This window comes from Bufo bufo, chromosome 5 (assembly GCF_905171765.1).
Source record: "Bufo bufo chromosome 5, aBufBuf1.1, whole genome shotgun sequence".
Classification (NCBI taxonomy): domain Eukaryota; kingdom Metazoa; phylum Chordata; class Amphibia; order Anura; family Bufonidae; genus Bufo; species Bufo bufo.
The window spans coordinates 179,203,761-179,221,594 of record NC_053393.1 but is presented as its reverse complement, the minus strand read 5'-3'; the positions used below and the strand labels follow the sequence as shown (position 1 = coordinate 179,221,594).

General features: G+C 45.1%; 1 protein-coding gene across 2 annotated transcripts in view; it reads right to left on the bottom strand.

Annotated features, from left to right (window-relative positions):
* RNMT (RNA guanine-7 methyltransferase) overlaps positions 1-17,834 on the bottom strand; it is a 79,687-nt gene that overhangs the window by 11,822 nt on the left and 50,031 nt on the right. For both annotated transcript variants that reach the window (XM_040431858.1, XM_040431856.1), the window contains exons 7-9: positions 16,859-17,040; positions 9,687-9,851; positions 6,513-6,630 (exon numbers count right to left, since the gene is read on the bottom strand). In XM_040431858.1, coding sequence (XP_040287792.1) covers positions 6,513-6,630; positions 9,687-9,851; positions 16,859-17,040 — 465 coding nt within the window. The remainder of the gene's footprint in view (positions 1-6,512; positions 6,631-9,686; positions 9,852-16,858; positions 17,041-17,834) is intronic.

Sequence of the window (17,834 nt, the reverse complement as noted above, 5' to 3'; positions counted from 1 at the left end):
GGATCCACTTTTCTTCTGTGGGGGAATGGGAGGTAGCCAGGAACCTTCAGAAGACCGTGGCAGACACTCCACAGGGGCCAGGAAAGCGCAATGCTGACCTGCGTCCCCATCTGAAAACAGAAAATAACAAACAGGAGAAGAGTAAGAGTCAACCTCCTTGGACGGACACTAAGCAAAGACTGAAGTTCTCCTGGAGGTGCCTGGGGGTATAGCCCGAGAAGGAGGAGCTTCTTTTTTTGCATAGTGTCCCTCCTAGTAATATCTCTAAGCTATACCCATGGTCTGTGTCCCCCAATGGAATGAACGATAAAAAAAAGGTATCCCGGAATTCGCATTGACCTGTATAAATGAATGAAAGTAACAAACGTTGTAAAGAAAAAAAAAAAAAAAAAAAAACACAGTACTGGCGGAATTCCCATCATCTGCAATATTAAAATGGTGACATTGGAAAGTAAAACTTGCAAAAAACAAGCCCTCACACAGCTATGTAAACAGAAAAACCCCAAAAGAATTATGGCTCTGGAAAAGGCAGAGATGAAAAATTTAAACACAAACAAAAATAAACTTCCGGGGTAGAAAGGGTTAAATGTACATGATGGTGCCTTTGTGAGGCAATCCGTGAAGTACGTTTAAATCAGAGCGCTAAGGGAGGAAACAACTCGTCCAGAATGTTTTTAACTATGTCACAATCTACAAGAAAAATCCTGACATCCTGCTCGTTTCCACTAAGTCCTCACAAAAGGCTAATCCTTGCTGTTTTATAGACATCACTTTTCAGCTTGGGTTGTGTGCACAATGGATAGGGCCTGCAGTCATCTCATTATCAGCTCAGGGCAGAGTTACAATGAAAGGTAACACCTTTGATATAGAGCTGGAGGTGGAAACCACAGCTTCCCGCTATTAACAATAGATGACAATGATGGGTCCTGCATGGCACAAGGCAACTGAAGGACACCTCTACAGAGAAAGGCTGAACAGAATCAGGTTAAAAATAAATAAAAAGACATATTGGAAAAAAAGAACAAGTACATATCAATTCTTTCCTAGTGCAGCATAATGAAAGCTGCTAAAATAAAAGCCTAGTCTTTCCACTTGGTGAACTGTAGGAAAGCATCACACCGGTGTCAGTTCTACCATATAATAGTTTCAGCCCATAAAAAGGATTTATTGAATGAGTAAGAATAAAATGGTAAAAGCCTGCATCTCCCGCTGTGTCAATACCGCACCATTAATCCTAGGTCTATACTGTGGCTTTCCGAGTCTACATTGTAAGGTGTGTTGTACACCAGTCCCTAGGAGGGAGCGCTACTAATTCAAAGACCATGTCAGTGACCAATCTCATTTCTAATGTTTCTAAGGTCTCATGAATACGACCGTATCCATTTTGTGGTCTGCAAATTGCGGTTCCGCAAAAAACACAGATCTCGGCCGTGTACTTGCTATCATTTATTTTCAAGCTCCTGTAGGAATTTCCTATCCTTGTCAGCAAAACGGACAATAGGACATGTTCTATCTTTTATGCAGGGCTGCCGAACGGACATATGGATGCAGATAGCATATGGTCTGCTGTCCACATGTTCTGCAGCCCCATTGAAATGAGGGTCGGATGCGAAACCGAAAATACGGTCTTGTGCATGAGGCCTAAGGGTCCGTTCACATGACCGTACCCGCAAAAAAAAAAAAAAAAAGCAAAGCATATACTATGCATCAGGTAGCCCGAGAACCGCTCTGGCCATCTAGGATGAAAGTGGAGGAGTCTGGTAATCAGCTGATCTGCCATTAGGCATCATGCACACGACTGTAATTTCAGTCCACATCACATCCGCATTTTTAGAGGGTCGAATGCAGACCTGCTCATTTCAAAGGGGCCTGCAAAGGTTTGTATGTCCATTTCGCGGCCCTGCAAAAAAGCCTTAAACATACAAAAAGGAGGTCTCCATGTAAGTGTTCTGTGAGTTCCCCAGTTCTAGGGAATTTTTTTCTGGAACTGGAGGGTCGCTTTATGAAGCAGGGCAGGCCTGTGATTTTAACTATGGGCTTGTTTGAACCTTTTTCTTACTTGTTGAGCTTGCCAAGCAATTGTGACTTTCATGACAGACTGGGCTTTATTGGCACATCATTTATTTCTGAAAGCTACAAAAAAAATTCTAAATAAATTATATATTTTCCTATTTATCATGTTATTCGTCATCGATCTCACTGTTTAATGCACACGTCACTTTTTAACCATTACAGCACTTTACTTATACAAGACTAAGAAGCTCTGAAAGCTATTTAAGAGTATGAATTTTGCACATGTACACATACGTTATATGTAACTTTATTGATCATGTTTGTAATAGTTGGAATGTATTTATTAACACTATTATGTATGTTTTGAAATCAAGATAGGTTTTTAATTTCTGTATTCAGATGTTAAGGAGTTAATGCACTAATTATGTATCGATCACGTGATATGACGCAATTAGCTGTGGGTGTATATACACTCACCTAAAGAATTATTAGGAACACCATACTAATACGGTGTTGGACCCCCTTTTGCCTTCAGAACTGCCTTAATTCTACGTGGCATTGATTCAACAAGGTGCTGATAGCATTCTTTAGAAATGTTGGCCCATATTGATAGGATAGCATCTTGCAGTTGATGGAGATTTGAGGGATGCACATCCAGGGCACGAAGCTCCCGTTTCACCACATCCCAAAGATGCTCTATTGGGTTGAGATCTGGTGACTGTGGGGGCCATTTTAGTACAGTGAACTCATTGTCATGTTCAAGAAACCAATTTGAAATGATTCGAGCTTTGCGACATGGTGCATTATCCTGCTGGAAGTAGCCATCAGAGGATGGGTACATGGTGGTCATGAAGGGATGGACATGGTCAGAAACAATGCTCAGGTAGCCCGTGGCATTTTAACAATGCCCAATTGGCACTAAGGGGCCTAAAGTGTGCCCAGAAAACATCCCCCACACCATTACACCACCACCACCAGCCTGCACAGTGCTAACAAGGCATGATGGATACATGTTCTCATTCTGTTTACGCCAAATTCAGACTCTACCATTTGAATGTCTCAACAGAAATCGAGACTCATCAGACCAGGCAACATTTTTCCAGTCTTCAACAGTCCAATTTTGGTGAGCTCGTGCAAATTGTAGCCTCTTTTTCCTATTTGTAGTGGCGATGAGTGGTACCCGGTGGGGTCTTCTGCTGTTGTAGCCCATCCGCCTCAAGGTTGTGCATGTTGTGGCTTCACAAATGCTTTGCTGCATACCTCGGTTGTAACGAGTGGTTATTTCAGTCAACGTTGCTCTATCAGCTTGAATCAGTCGGCCCATTCTCCTCTGACCTCTAGCATCCACAAGGCATTTTTGCCCACAGGACTGCCGCATACTGGATGTTTTTCCCTTTTCACACCATTCTTTGTAAACCCTAGAAATGGTTGTGCATGAAAATCCCAGTAACTGAGCAGATTGTGAAATACTCAGACCGGCCCGTCTGGCACCAACAACCATGCAACGCTCAAAATTGCTTAAATCACCTTTCTTTCCCATTCTGACATTCAGTTTGGAGTTCAGGAGATTGTCTTGACCAGGACCACCCCCCTAAATGCATTGAAGCAACTGCCATGTGATTGGTTGACTAGATAATTGCATTAATGAGAAATAGAACAGGTGTTCCTAATAATTCTTTAGGTGAGTGTATATTGTTCACTGTGTCCTGTTACTTTGCTTGAGAAAGGCTCTGATATAGAGCCGAAACGTCACCACTGAGGTGAATAAAGTATTTTTGTAATTAAATTTTTTGGAGTGCTGCCTTTTTCCTACCTATTGTTGTGGGATTCCAAGTGGGCCGTGCACCCATTTCCACTTTTAGGCTGTGCTGCCCTCTTTTTCATATATATTATAAAATATATACACACACACACACACACATATATATATATATATATTATACACACACACACACCAATTATTATTATTTTTTTTACTAAGTTACTCTCAAGTTTCCCCCATCGAGGTTAGGAGAATATTCTTTCCTCAGGACAGAAACAGCATACTAGTTCTTTCAGGAACTGAATAAGTAACACAACCTTAGTCTTGTAGTCTTAGTGCCACATTTTGTTGAATATTCCACAACAAAATCTACAGTCGTGGCCAAAAGTTTTGAGAATTACATTAATATTGGAAAAGTTGCTGCTTAAGTTTTTATAATAGCAATTTGCATATACTCCAGAATGTTATGAAGACTGATCAGATGAATTGCATAGTCCTTCTTTGCCATGAAAATTAACTTAATCCCAAAAACAAACAAACAAAAAAAAAAAACTTTCCACTGCATTTCATTGCTGTCATTAAAGGACCTGCTGAGATCATTTCAGTAATCGTCTTGTTAACTCAGGTGAGAATGTTGACGAGCACAAGGCTGGAGATCATTATGTCAGGCTAATTGGGTTAAAATGGCAGACTTGACATGTTAAAAGGAGGGTGATGCTTGAAATCATTGTTCTTCCATTGTTAACCATGGTGACCTGCAAAGAAACGCGTGCAGCCATCATTGCGTTGCATAAAAATGGCTTCACAGGCAAGGATATTGTGGCTACTAAGATTGCACCTCAATCAACAATTTATAGGATAATCAAGAACTTCAAGGAAAGAGGTTCAATTCTTGTTAAGAAGGCTTCAGGGCGTCCAAGAAAGTCCAGCAAGCGCCAGGATCGTCTCCTAAAAAGGATTCAGCTGCGGGATCGGAGTGCCACCAGTGCAGAGCTTGCTCAGGAATGGCAGCAGGCAGGTGTGAGCGCATCTGCACGTACAGTGAGGCGAAGACTTTTGGAAGATGGCCTGGTGTCAAGAAGGGAAGCAAAGAAGCCACTTCTCTCAAAAAAAAAAACATCAGGGACAGATTGATCTTCTGCAGAAAGTTTGGTGAATGGACTGCTGAGGACTGGGGCAAAGTCATATTCTCCGATGAAGCCTCTTTCCGATTGTTTGGGGCATCTGGAAAAAGGCTTGTCCGGAGAAGAAAAGGTGAGCGCTACCATCAGTCCTGTGTCATGCCAACAGTAAAGCATCCTGAGACCGTTCATGTGTGGGGTTGCTTCTCATCCAAGGGAGTGGGCTCACTCACAATTTTGCCCAAAAACACAGCCATGAATAAAGAATGGTACCAAAACACCCTCCAACAGCAACTTCTTCCAACAATCCAACAACAGTTTGGTGAAGAACAATGCATTTTCCAGCACGATGGAGCACCGTGCCATAAGGCAAAAGTGATAACTAAGTGGCTCGGGGACCAAAACGTTGACATTTTGGGTCCATGGCCTGGAAACTCCCCAGATCTTAATCCCATTGAGAACTTGTGGTCAATCCTCAAGAGGCGGGTGGACAAACAAAAACCCACTAATTCTGACAAACTCCAAGAAGGGATTATGAAAGAATGGGTTGCTGTCAGGAATTGGCCCAGAAGTTGATTGAGAGCATGCCCAGTCGAATTGCAGAGGTCCTGAAAAAGAAGGGCCAACACTGCAAATACTGACTCTTTGCATAAATGTCATGTAATTGTCGATAAAAGCCTTTGAAACGTATGAAGTGCGTGTAATTATATTTCACTACATCACAGAAACAACTGAAACAAAGATCTAAAAGCAGTTTAGCAGCTAACTTTGTGAAAACGAATGTTTGTGTCATTCTCAAAACTTTTGGCCACGACTGTACATGAAATCCTCCCAAAAGCAAGTTACAGTAAGTTCAACAAAATGTGTGTATATGTGTGGCCAATATCAGTTTTCAATTGCCTTAAAGTTGGTTGACTATATTTACAACCACAAGTACCCGGTCTAAAGAGTTTTCCTGCAATGGACATGAATCACCTATTTTGGGGGCTTAACTAATCACTGAAACAGGGGTCTGAGCCACTCGCTCCACCTCACTGCACAAGCACATTGAGGAGGAATGTGAAACATCCAAAGCCGGTGTCCTGTCCTTCTGGTGGACCTTACACATCTTGATAAGGTCCACCAGAATGACAGAACACCGGCGCTGTGGATTTGTGATATATTTCCACTGTATCATAACGCTGTGAAACTAAGCTCTGGAGGACAGACAGGACACTCGTCAACACAAAGACCATCCAAGTTCAGTTACTTGGGAAGGAGATGCATCAGTTGTTTCTAAATAGTTTGCAAATTACACTGTGTATCTGGCTAATCATGTCTGTAGGCGGATGTAATTATATATTGCAATTATATTCAAGCTATAGTAACTGGATCTTCACGTGAAGAGCCATTTCCTTTACGATTCATTGTCTGCAGCAGCAAACACGTAGGCTAGAGCTAACCGCCGCTTTTCTTGAGGAGCACAAAACTGGAAATTAATGAGAAAACTCCAGAAAGAAAATAATTTCATTTGAATGCATCCCTTAGTTTTTCACACTTTACATTACTAATCTAATGGCGTACAGGATATGGCACACAACCACAGTCCTCGCCATTAAACGGACTTAACAAATTACCTCCAAAGCCTGCATTTTTCTCAGCAACATTTTCTGTTCATCATTTTTAACCTTCTCTTCAAAAAATTCTTTAAAGGTCCTCTTGTAAATGAGTTTCATTTTATACTTCTTGGCCATTCTGCAAAATAAATAGATGTGTTATTTCCTCCCACGCTCTCAAAATTCGAATCCATCATGTGCCTATTCTTCTGCTCTCGACTTTGTGTCCTTTTTCAAGCATTTGAAACAAGCACAGTGCCACCTCCTGGACAATTGCTTAACTACGAGCTTTTATTTTCAGGTCATTCTGACATTGGCAAATGTTTAAAACCCCAAATATATGGGCACCTTCAGGGACAGCACCAGAAACTTCTAAAAGGGACTTACAGCCAAAGCTTTGTTAGCTAGGAATTATTTACTTTACTTAAAGAGACAGCATTTTAATACTTTGTTAGGGAAGATACACACTTTTCTTTCCCCCAAAAAAAACACTTTTGTTATCACGCCTTTTTTTGGAGAGACGCTACATGCTGAGAAATTAGAAAACTACACAATGCCTTAAAATCATTTGTCTTACAGTGACATTTTAAGACAGTTTCTTGGCATTTTTGTCCCTTGCCAATCTTATCAAATCACAGCATGCTCAGAGTGGGGAGTTTCAAAAAAAGTAACAAAAAATGCCATCACAGCCTCCAATTTTTTTTTTTTTATTACAAATGAAAAAAAATAAAATAAATCATAGTCTGTCAGCACCGTTAAGGTGTTCTGCAGTCCATTAGTTGTCACGTGTAATTAAGATTTCAACAACTTTGAACATGCTGGAAAAATGACAATGTTGTCAACTTTACATTTGGCTTACGTTGTATATATAAAAAGGTTGTCGCTACTTGCTGTCATCGCGTCAGATGCCACAGAACACCCTCAATGTATTGTGGAGCCTGTGCCTGGACAGGTCAGAGTTGTTTTGGCGGCACAAAGGGGTCCAACACAATGTTACGCAGGTGGTTTTAGAGTTATGAATGACTGGTCTGTAATTAAAAGGGGTTGTCCGGGCTTTTACTACAGATGACCTATTCTCAGGATAGGTCATCAATATCAGATTGGTCGGGGTCCGACACCCAGCACCCCCTCCGAACAGCTGTATGAGGAGACAGCGTGAGCAGTGCGCACGTGCCTTTTCTCTTCCTGCTCTGCTGCTGCTTTGCCACCGTGCGCACTGTCTCCTCATACAGCTGATATTGATGATCAATAGTAAAAGCTAGGGATCGACCGATTATCGAAGTTACCGATATTATCAGCCGATATTCATGATTTTTAAAGTTATCGGTATCTAACCTTTCCGATATGCCGATAATGCATCCAGCGCGCCATCCCATAACATGAGCGTGCTGCTGTCAGCGCACTCATGTTTCCTCAGCAGCACAGGGGAGAAGGAGTCACTCTCCCCCTCCCCCTTGTGCCGCACTACCAATGAGGAGAGACGGGAGCAGGAGGGGCGGGCGCACTGCGCCACCAATGATAATTAACATCTAATACAAATACAGGAGGCAGTGCCCAGCCTATATGACAGGAAGCTGCGTTCAGTGGCAGTTAACCCCTTAGGTGCCGCACCTGAGGGGTTTAACTGCTGCCACTGATCGCAGCTCCCTGTCAGAGGCAGGGTGCCAGCTATGTGATTCTGCGCCGACAGACCCGCCTCCTGTATTAAACGTTAATCATTGGTGGCACAGTGCGCCCTCCCCAGTATTCAAAACATTGGTGGCGCAGTGCGCCCTCCCCGCAACCCCCTCAGTATTAAAATCATTGGTGGTGCAGTGCGGCCCACCCCCAACCCCCTTAGTATTAAAATCATTGGTGGTGAAGTGTGGCCCATCCCCAACCCCCTCAGTATTAAAGTCATTGGCGGCAGTGGCCACAGGGTCCCCTCCCCTCCATTGGTGGCAGCTTCTGATTGGAGCCCCAGCAGTGTAATCCTGGGGCTCCGATTGGTTACCATGGCAGCCAGGGCTTGAGTAGTGTCCTGGCTGCCATGGTAATCTCCCTGCTGCTGTGTACTATACACAGGGCAGCAGGGAGAGTGTGAAGTCCTATTCACCCTAATAGAGCGCTATCAGGGTGAATAGGACAAGGGATTAAAAGATCCCAGGTTCTAGCCCCTAAGGGGGGGGGGGGAATAGTTATTAAATAAAAAGTAAAAAAAAAATTAAAAAAAATTATTTAGTATAAAAATCACCCCCTTTCCCAATTTTACATATAAAATATATAAACAAATATAATCACATATTGCCACGTCCGAAAAGTCCAAACCATTAAAAAAATATATAAATAAAATAAATCTCCTATGTGGTGAACATCGTAACAGAAAAAATGCAAAAATTAAAATGCACAGAATATTGGTAGAAGTTATCGGCTATCAGGCTGACAGTTCACAGGTTATCGGTATCGGCTCTAAAAAAATCTATACTGGTCGATCCGTAGTAAAAGCCTGAACAACCAATTTAATTCAACCTCTACTTTAGCAAAACTTTTGATATGTCTCTCTTCGCTTCTAGAAAAAGCCTAGCACTGTACTCGGCTGTCTGCAGGACTCTTCGCAGTAGTGCTTATGTGACCTGTTGTTCATTTCTGGGTGCCCAGAGGGGTACAGGGTCTCTGTTCTCGTGATCAGTGGAGGTCTCAATGGTAGGTAATCTAATAGCTATACTCCATCCTGTAGATAGGGGATAACTTATTACAACCAGAACATCCCTTTAAAAGCTTTTCTCCTGGTTTTAGCATTTGGTGGGGGTCTCATCACAAAGACCTCAAAACTCTTAGGCCCCTTTCACACGGGCGAGTATCCTGCGCGGATGCGATGCGTGAGGTGAACGCATTGCACCCGCACTGAATACCGACCCATTCATTTCTATGGGGCTGTTCACATGAGCGGTGATTTTCACGCATCAATTATGCATTACGTGAAAATCGCAGCATGCTCTATATTGTGCGTTTTTCACGCAACGCAGGCCCCATAGAAGTGAATGGGGTTGCGTGAAAATCGCAAGCATCCGCAAGCTAGGACATATCAAACATTTTGCTAAAGGGACATTTTAAGTATTACATATTGATCAAACATAAAAGGTATAGCTTTTAATTCTTCCTCTAAAGTGCTAGTCCACAATAAATATAGCTTGAAATAAAAAAAAAAGAACTTACTCTACGAGTACTGGAAAGTACACTAGAAATTCAGGGACATTAACCACACCTTCTAACTTAAAGTCATACTGGCATCCAAACAGTGGGTAATTTCCCTTATCTTGAAAAGTCACACTATACACATCATTCCCAAATGAATTTGTATCAGAAGCTTCAAGACGTTTTCTGTAGAAAAAAAAAAGCAATTAAATAAAAGCCATTTACCTTATGTAGCCACAAGACGTAAAAATTGATCACTTTATACCTTTTAAATAGCATGGCAAAAGCATAACTGCAAGACTCTGTGCGTGAACTAAACCCAGAAAGAAAAATAAATTTATTGGACATGGAATGGATTTACAGTGGATTCTGCTGCTTGTAGCTACGCAGGAGTTGGACATGTCCATTTGACAATCAGCACCTGCGCAGAATAAAAGCGAGTAGCCAGAGGAAGCAGTGGCTGGCATATTGCAGCCCGTGGATGTGGAGGATGACAGTGGAGTAGGTTTACTTCGCTGACATTGGGCCAGCTGGTGCCTCTATTAGATGATTGTATACTCTCCCGTAGCGGTCCTATGCTTGTATGGAGCATATATGACTGTATATGACTTTTTCCCTAATTAGGCTACTTTCACACTAGCGTTCGGGGTTCCACTTGTGAGTTCCGTTTGAAGGCTCTCACAAGCGGCCCCGAACGGATCCGTCCAGCCCTAATGCATTCTGAGTGGATGCGGATCTGCTCAGAATGCATCAGTTTGGCACCGTTTGTCCTCCGCTCAGCAGGCGGACCCCTGAACGCAGCTTGCAGCGTTTGGGTGTCCGCCTGGCCGTGCGGAGGCAAACGGATCCGTCCAGACTTACAATGTAAGTCAATGGGGACGGATCCGTTTGAAGTTGACACAATATGGCTCAATTTTCAAACGGATCCGTCCCCCATTGACTTTCAATGTAAAGTCAAAACGGATCCGTTTGCATTATCATGAAAAAAAATAAAATAAAAAATTTATATATATATATATATATATATATATATATATATATATATATATATATATATATATATATATATATATAATTTTTTTTTGTTCATGGTAATGCAAACGGATCCGTTCTGAACGGATCTAAGCGTTTGCATTATAGGTGCAGATACCAGACAGATCCGCACCTAACGCAGGTGTGAAAGTAGCCTTACACTGCAATCTGGCCAACCTCTAACATTTTCGTTCCAAAAAACACATGATTAAGCCTCAAAATGACTAAACGGAGGGGGAACAGTTTTCACTGTGATTTGACACCATTAAGAATTAAAACAATGAAACCGTTAATGACATTTTTTTCGGGCATTCAGCCCCTAAAACAAAAAACGAGATTTTTGTAAAACTTACCAGTAAAATCTCTCTCGCTCTTCATTGGGGGACACCGGAACCGTGGGTATAGCTATGTCCTCTAGAAGGTGTTGACACTAGGTAGAAGCTGTTAGCCCCTCCCATGGCAGCTATACCCCCTCCAGCCTGGAGAGAGCGCTTCAGTTTGTGCACAAGCAGCAGGAGAAGCAAGCCAACCAACGAAAAAAAAAACGTGGAACACCAACCATGCCAAAGGACCCAACAGGGTACTAACCAGCAACTGCCACAACTGTGGCCGAACAACAATACTGGGTGGGTGCTGTCCCCCCCAAAGAAGAGCGAGAAAGAGATTTTACTGGTAAGTTTTACAAAAATCTCGTTTTCTCAATATTCATTGGAGAACAAAGGAACCGTGGGACTTTCAAAAGCAGTCCACAGGGAGGGGAAGGAAAAAAAAAAAAAAAAAACACACTGCAAAATGGAAGCAAGCATCCCTGCAGGCATCTAAGAAACTGCCGCCTGCAAGACCATGCGGCCCAAGGCAGCGTCCGCTGATGCATAAGTATGCACCTGGTAAAAATGTTGTGAATGTGTGTAAGGAGGACCAAGTAGCCGCCTTACACAACTTAGAGGCCGAAGCGTGATTCTTTTGAGCCCAAGATGCGCCCACCGCTCTGGTGGAGTGAGCCGTGACACCTAATGGCAAAACCCTGCCCCGGTATGCCTCCGCAATTGCAGACCGAATCCAATGTGCGATTGCCACCTTGGAGGCCGCCAATCCCTTGCGAGGACCCTCCAGAATGACAAAAAGGGAGTCTGTACGCCGGAAGGGACCGGAGGCTGCTAAATAAATCTTCAGAGCCCTGACAACATCCAAATGGTGTAACTCCCTTTCCTTAAGGTGTGCAGGAGAGGGACACACAGTGAAGGACGGACCATTTCTTCGTTGATATGGAAGTCAGTGACCACCTTCGGGAGAAAGGAAGGAACGGGCCGGAGAACCGCTTTATCCTTATGAAGAACCAGGAAGGGTTCTCTGCAAGAAACCGCCGCCAACTCGGATACCCGTCTGATGGATGTGATAGATACAAGAAAAACTACCTTCCAGGACAGGATTCAGAGCGAAATCTCCCGCAAGGGCTCAGAGGGAGAAGCCTGGAGCGCTGAGAGCACTAAATTCAGATCCCAAGGCGGTAAAGGAGGAAGGTACGGCGGAACCGTATGTGCCACGCCCTGAAGGAAGGTTTTTACAGGCCCCAGAGGGGCCAGAGGGCGCTGGAAGGGGAACGAAAGTGCCGACAGGACAGGACCGTGGGGAGAGAAAAACAAAGTGGGGAAATGTTCAGGCTTTCACAGAAACCCAGGAAGGACCTCCAGGTCCTGTAATAGATCCTGGACGATGCAGGCTTCCTGGCCTGAATCATAGTGCGGATGACATCCACCGAAAACCGACCGCTTCAGAAAGGCGGTTTCAATAGCCACGCCGTCAAACGAAGAGACCTTAAATGCTGGTAAAAGACCAGACCCTGCGAAAGAAGGTAGTCTCTGAGTGGCACTGACCAAGGGACGTCTCCTAGAAGGAGAAAGAGGTTGGCGTACCACGCGCGACAGGGCCAATCTGGGGCGACTAGGATCGTCGGAATGCCCTCCATCCTGATCTTCCATAGAACCCTGGGTAGGAGGGTAAAGGGGGGGGAACACAAAGGGGAGATCAGGGCATCCACGCCGCAAGCTTCCGGATCTCTTGCTCGGGAGAGGAAGGTGGGAAGTTTTCGAATGAGTCTTGAGGCCATCAAGTCCACGTCCAGGCGACCCCAACGTAGACAGATCGCCTCAAACACCTCCAGGTGCAGGGACCACTCGCCCGGATCTATTGTCGTCCTGATGAAATCCACAGTCCAGTTCTCCACACCCAGGATGTAGATTGCTGAAATTGCCGGTACGTGGGCCTCCGCCAAACGCGAGATCTTGGCAGATTCCTGGTAGTTGATGTACGCCACCATCGTGGCGTTGTCCGACTGGACTCTGACCGGGCGACCCCTCAGGAGATGGGTCCAGTGCTGGAGGGATAGAGGAATCGCCCTGGGCTCCAGGACATTAATCGGAAGCTTGGACTCCATTCGAGACCATGTGCCTTTGACTGTCCTGGGAGGGAAAACTCCTCCCCAACCTTGCAGACTGGCGTCGGTGGTAACAACCGTCCAGGATATTGGAAGGAAGGACCTTCTCAGAACTGAAACACACAGCCACAAACAGAGGGACGACCTCACCTGAGGAGAGAGGTGGATGGGATAGTCCAGACTCGGACGATTTGTCCCAGGAGCACAGGATCGCTCTCTGGAACGTGCGAGAGTGGAACTAGGCAAAGGGAATCGCCTCGAAACAGGCGACCATCTTCCCTAACGTCTTCATGCAGTGGCGAATGGACGGGAGCCTGCAGTTAATAAGAACTCTCACCGAGCGGTGTAAGGCCAAGGCGAACTTGTGCCGCTTCCGTGTCCAGAAGCATACCCAGAAACACAAGTTGTCTGGAGGGAGTCAGAGATGATATCTGAAGATTGACCAGTCACAAGGGCTTCCAGCGTGATCTTTACGCTGCTCAACGCTTGAGCGAAAGAGGGAGCCTTGATGAGGATGTCGTCCAGAAAAGGCATAAGGAAGATGCCTATGGAACGAAGCAGGGTGAGAAGAGGGGCCAGAATTTTTGTGAAGACCCGAGGCGCAGTCGCCAGAGCCCGAACGGGAGGGCAACAAACTGGTAATGATAGTCTCCAATTGCAAACCTTTAGGAAGCGCTGATGGCTCCGTGCGATGTGGACGTGAAGGTATGCGTCCTGGATATCTACAGCCGAAAGGAATTCCCCCCGTTCTAGAGAAGCAATTACAGAACAAAGGGATTCCATCCGAAACCGCTGGAGACGGAGGAACCTGTTCAGAAGTTTGAGGTCCAGGATTGGGTGCACAGAGCCCTCCTTTTTGGGGACCACAAAAAGGTTTGAGTAGAACCCCTTGAACCTCTCTTGCTGGCGGAACATGAGAGATGACTCCTTGGCCCAGGAGGGACTGAATGGCCTGGGAGAAGGCGGCCGACCGCTCGGGGTCCCGTGGAGGACGGGATTGAAAAAACCTGTCTGGGGGAGGGACGAGAACTCGATCGCATACCCTGAGGATACAATCTCGAGTGCCCAAGCGTCGGAGACCTTAGGCTGAGGATTGCTTAGCCGCGGAAGGTCGAGCGGCCTGAGTCCTGGGACGACAGGATGGATGCGCCCGAAAGGACGGCATTTTGCGCAGATCCTGGGAAGTAACCCCCCGCTCTGCGAAAGAGCTCACCGCGGGGCTGGGAACTAGCGAATAGACGAAAGGGCCTACCATGGGAGGAACCTGACCTAGCGTGAGAGGCACACTTCGATCGAGGTTGTGGGAGATGGGTGCTCTTACCTCCCAAAGAGACGGGCCCTGGTGAAGGGAAGTCCGGTTAGAGAACGCTTGGAAGTCGCGCCCGCTGCCCACACCTTTAGCCAGAGCTTGCGGCATAAGGTGACTGCAAGAGCTGAAGAGCGCGCAATGAGGGCACCTACGTCCAAGGACGCTTCGCAGAGGATCTTCGATTCTTGGCACAGCTGATCACCCAGGCAGAGAAGATCCTGAGCAGGGACTTCAGATACCAGGTCCTGGTTAAGCTGGCTGCCCCACTCAGAGATTGCCTTTGCCACCCATGCGGAGGCGAACATGGGCCTAAGGGCTGACCCTGTAGCTGCAAAGAGGGACTTCGTCAAGGATTCCATCCGACGGTCTTCAGGGAGGACCCATCGTCTACAGGAATAGCCGTATTTTTGGCTAGCCGTGCCACTGGTGGGTCGACCTTATGAAGGGATGCCCATGTGGAGACAATCCGCTGGGAATGGATATAGAACATCCAGCTTTTTAGGGGTGAAAAAATCGCATGTCTGAATGATCCCAAGCCTTAGAAACCACAGCAGAAAAATCATTATGGCGAGGAAACACCTTTGAGGCATGTTTTGGACGGAAAAAAGATACCCTCTGTTGGTCAGTGGGGGGAGGGGGGGAATCATCCTGCACCTGGAAGGTGTCACGGATGGCAGCAATGAGGCTATCTACAGTGGAGGCCAACTTGGAAGGCTGCTCCGTACCCATGTACAAATCAGAATTCTCTACCACTCCTTCAGACTGCATGTCCCCAGGAGAATAAAAACCTGAGTGAGATCTTACACGGGGTGGAGAGGGAGATGCGTCTGAGGAGGAAACGTTTTCTGCTCTGGGACGCTTTTGCGATTGCCGTGTACTGACGGATTCACCAGAGGGAAGTGACCTGGGGTAGGGATGGGGGGGGTGTCACCCGAGCAAGAAGCTCTAGAGGGTGCATCCGAGGGAAGTGCAGCCTGTGCTGGAGGCGGATTCTCAACCAAGCGACACTATAGATAGGGTGAATTGGGAGATTTTTGAGAGGTTTTCTACCCCAGAGGGGAATGCATAAGTACGGGCTGAAGGGGGGCCCTGCCTGGGTACCTGACAAGCAGTGCAGACCGAATCTGGTTGCCCACAATGGAATTTTGCCTGATACATGGAGCAGGCATAATGGACAGCTATGGGCAGCTTAGGATGAGCACCCGTGGGATCAGACATGATGGTTACCCAGGGGAAAAAAAAAACACCTCGAGGCTTGAGAGGGTACAGTGACCTGAAGAGAGGAGACAATAGTTCCTACCAGAGCCAGGAGCGAGCGCAGCCGTAGGAGGATGCCCGCCTAAGAGGAGCTTCCTGAGCGATGTGGCGGGAAGAGAAGGTCCTATTCACCCCAATAGATCTCTATTGGGGCGAATAGGACAAGGAATGAAAAGATCCCAGGTTCTAGCCCCTAAGGAAGGAAATAAATAAAAAGTAAAAAAGCTTAAAAAAAAACAAACACCAATATATTAAGTATAAATCACCCCCTTTCCCAATTTTACATATAAAATATATAAATAAACATATTACAAAGCGCCAAGCTTGAAAAAGTGCGAACTATTAAATATCTATGCGGTGAACGCCATAACAGAAAAAATTAATAAAAAATAAAAAAAAACTGCACGATTCGCCATTTTTTTGTCACCTTGTCCCCCCAAAAAATAGGATCAGACTGTTCCATTATGGGCCGGACGTTCCATAAAATGCGGAATGCACGCGGCTTTATTGGCGCTTTATTTTTTTCCGCGTGGTTTCGAATGGTATCAAGTATCGCAACACTTTTTTATGGTATCGAAATAAAAATAAAAATTTTGGTATCGTGAAAACCCTAACTGTAAGGTAGCTGGCTGCAGAATGAGCCCCCTTACCCCCTAGAGGCCTACATCTAAAACCTGTCACCTTGCCAACTAAGCAGACTGCTCTGTTCAGGAGCAAGGTCGGACACTGACTACAGTGTGGCTATGCAATGAATACATTATACACGACAGTGCTGCATACGGAAAGTATGGTTTGAAACACTCAGAATCTTCAGCGGGCACGGTGATTTTGATTTCTCACTTCTGACACCACCTCTCTCGGTAATCAAACTGAATATGAGAAGAAGCAATTCACATATAATTGGTGAAGAATAGAGCGGCAGAGTGCAGGTATTATCTAATGGCTAAAAATAACAGTGACTGTGCAGGTTATTATATCTGACATTACTAATGCACCAGAAGCCATCAATTTAGCTCACTTTCTAGACCTGCCAAGTGCTGATGATCCAAACTCTCCTTACCAGAGGATGCCTGCTTACCAGCATTTGGCAGCGTCATGAAACCGACCATTACATTTTTCAGAGCAGTTTAAGTAGCAATGAAAAGAATCAAGAATACGTACACCAGCTCAAAGCCATCTGGACTTGTGCCAATGAAATAGCCTCCGGGGCCAATTCGTTCACAAGCGTTTCTCAGCATCGTGTCCGCCTGCTCATAGGTCTCAAACGAGTAATGATACACAAACTGACAGCTGCAAATGTCAAAGGTGAGGTCTGGATTCTTCAACTTCTCGAATAAAAGTTCCTAGAGTAAATAAAACAGAATTTAGGGAGATGTTCTATTGCATTACAGATTTTGCGCATTTAAAGGCCTCTGTTACAATCCTAAAATTTGATTTCTGTAGCACTAAAGCCAAGCAAATGCATATCATTGTATAGTCTCAGAGGGTTTTCTGTAGAACGCTGCCTGCAAAAAATGTAGAAAAGGCAAGAAATGTTTTGAGCACAGGAAATTGTCATCTGACTCAGTGACTGCATGCGGTACAAATAAGCTTTAATCCACAGAGGAGTCTAATCACAGGGCAATCACAACCCAAACCGCCTCCCTCAGGAAGGGCAAAATCAGCCTTATTTCATAAAAATCTATACAAAGGAGATTCTAAATCATTATAGCACATCCCGAAAGCAAGGGTCCCCCATGACAACTCCTACAGTGCTCCCGATACAATCAAACCGCAGAAACTGATCTTCCTTCCAAGCAATTATGCCAATAAGAGTCCCCATATGACGATAATGCTACGTAATCTCTAAAGGCAATTCAAAAGGACTAAGGAAGGAGAAAGAGAGAGGTAACAAAAGGGAAACAGGAAAGATTTGCTGACAGCTTTATAAAATTACATGATTAGGACCTATTCTTATTGGACCTATCTTTAGGATTTAACTACACGGCGTCCGTGGTCGCAGGGGCATTGTAGTGTAGTGGTGATCTCATAGAAATGAATAGGGTCGCAGCACGAGTCGCACATGTGCCGTGACTGTGACCCCTGAATCACCAAAAAATCCAACTCTGCTGGATTTTTTTGGAGATTCAGGGGTTGC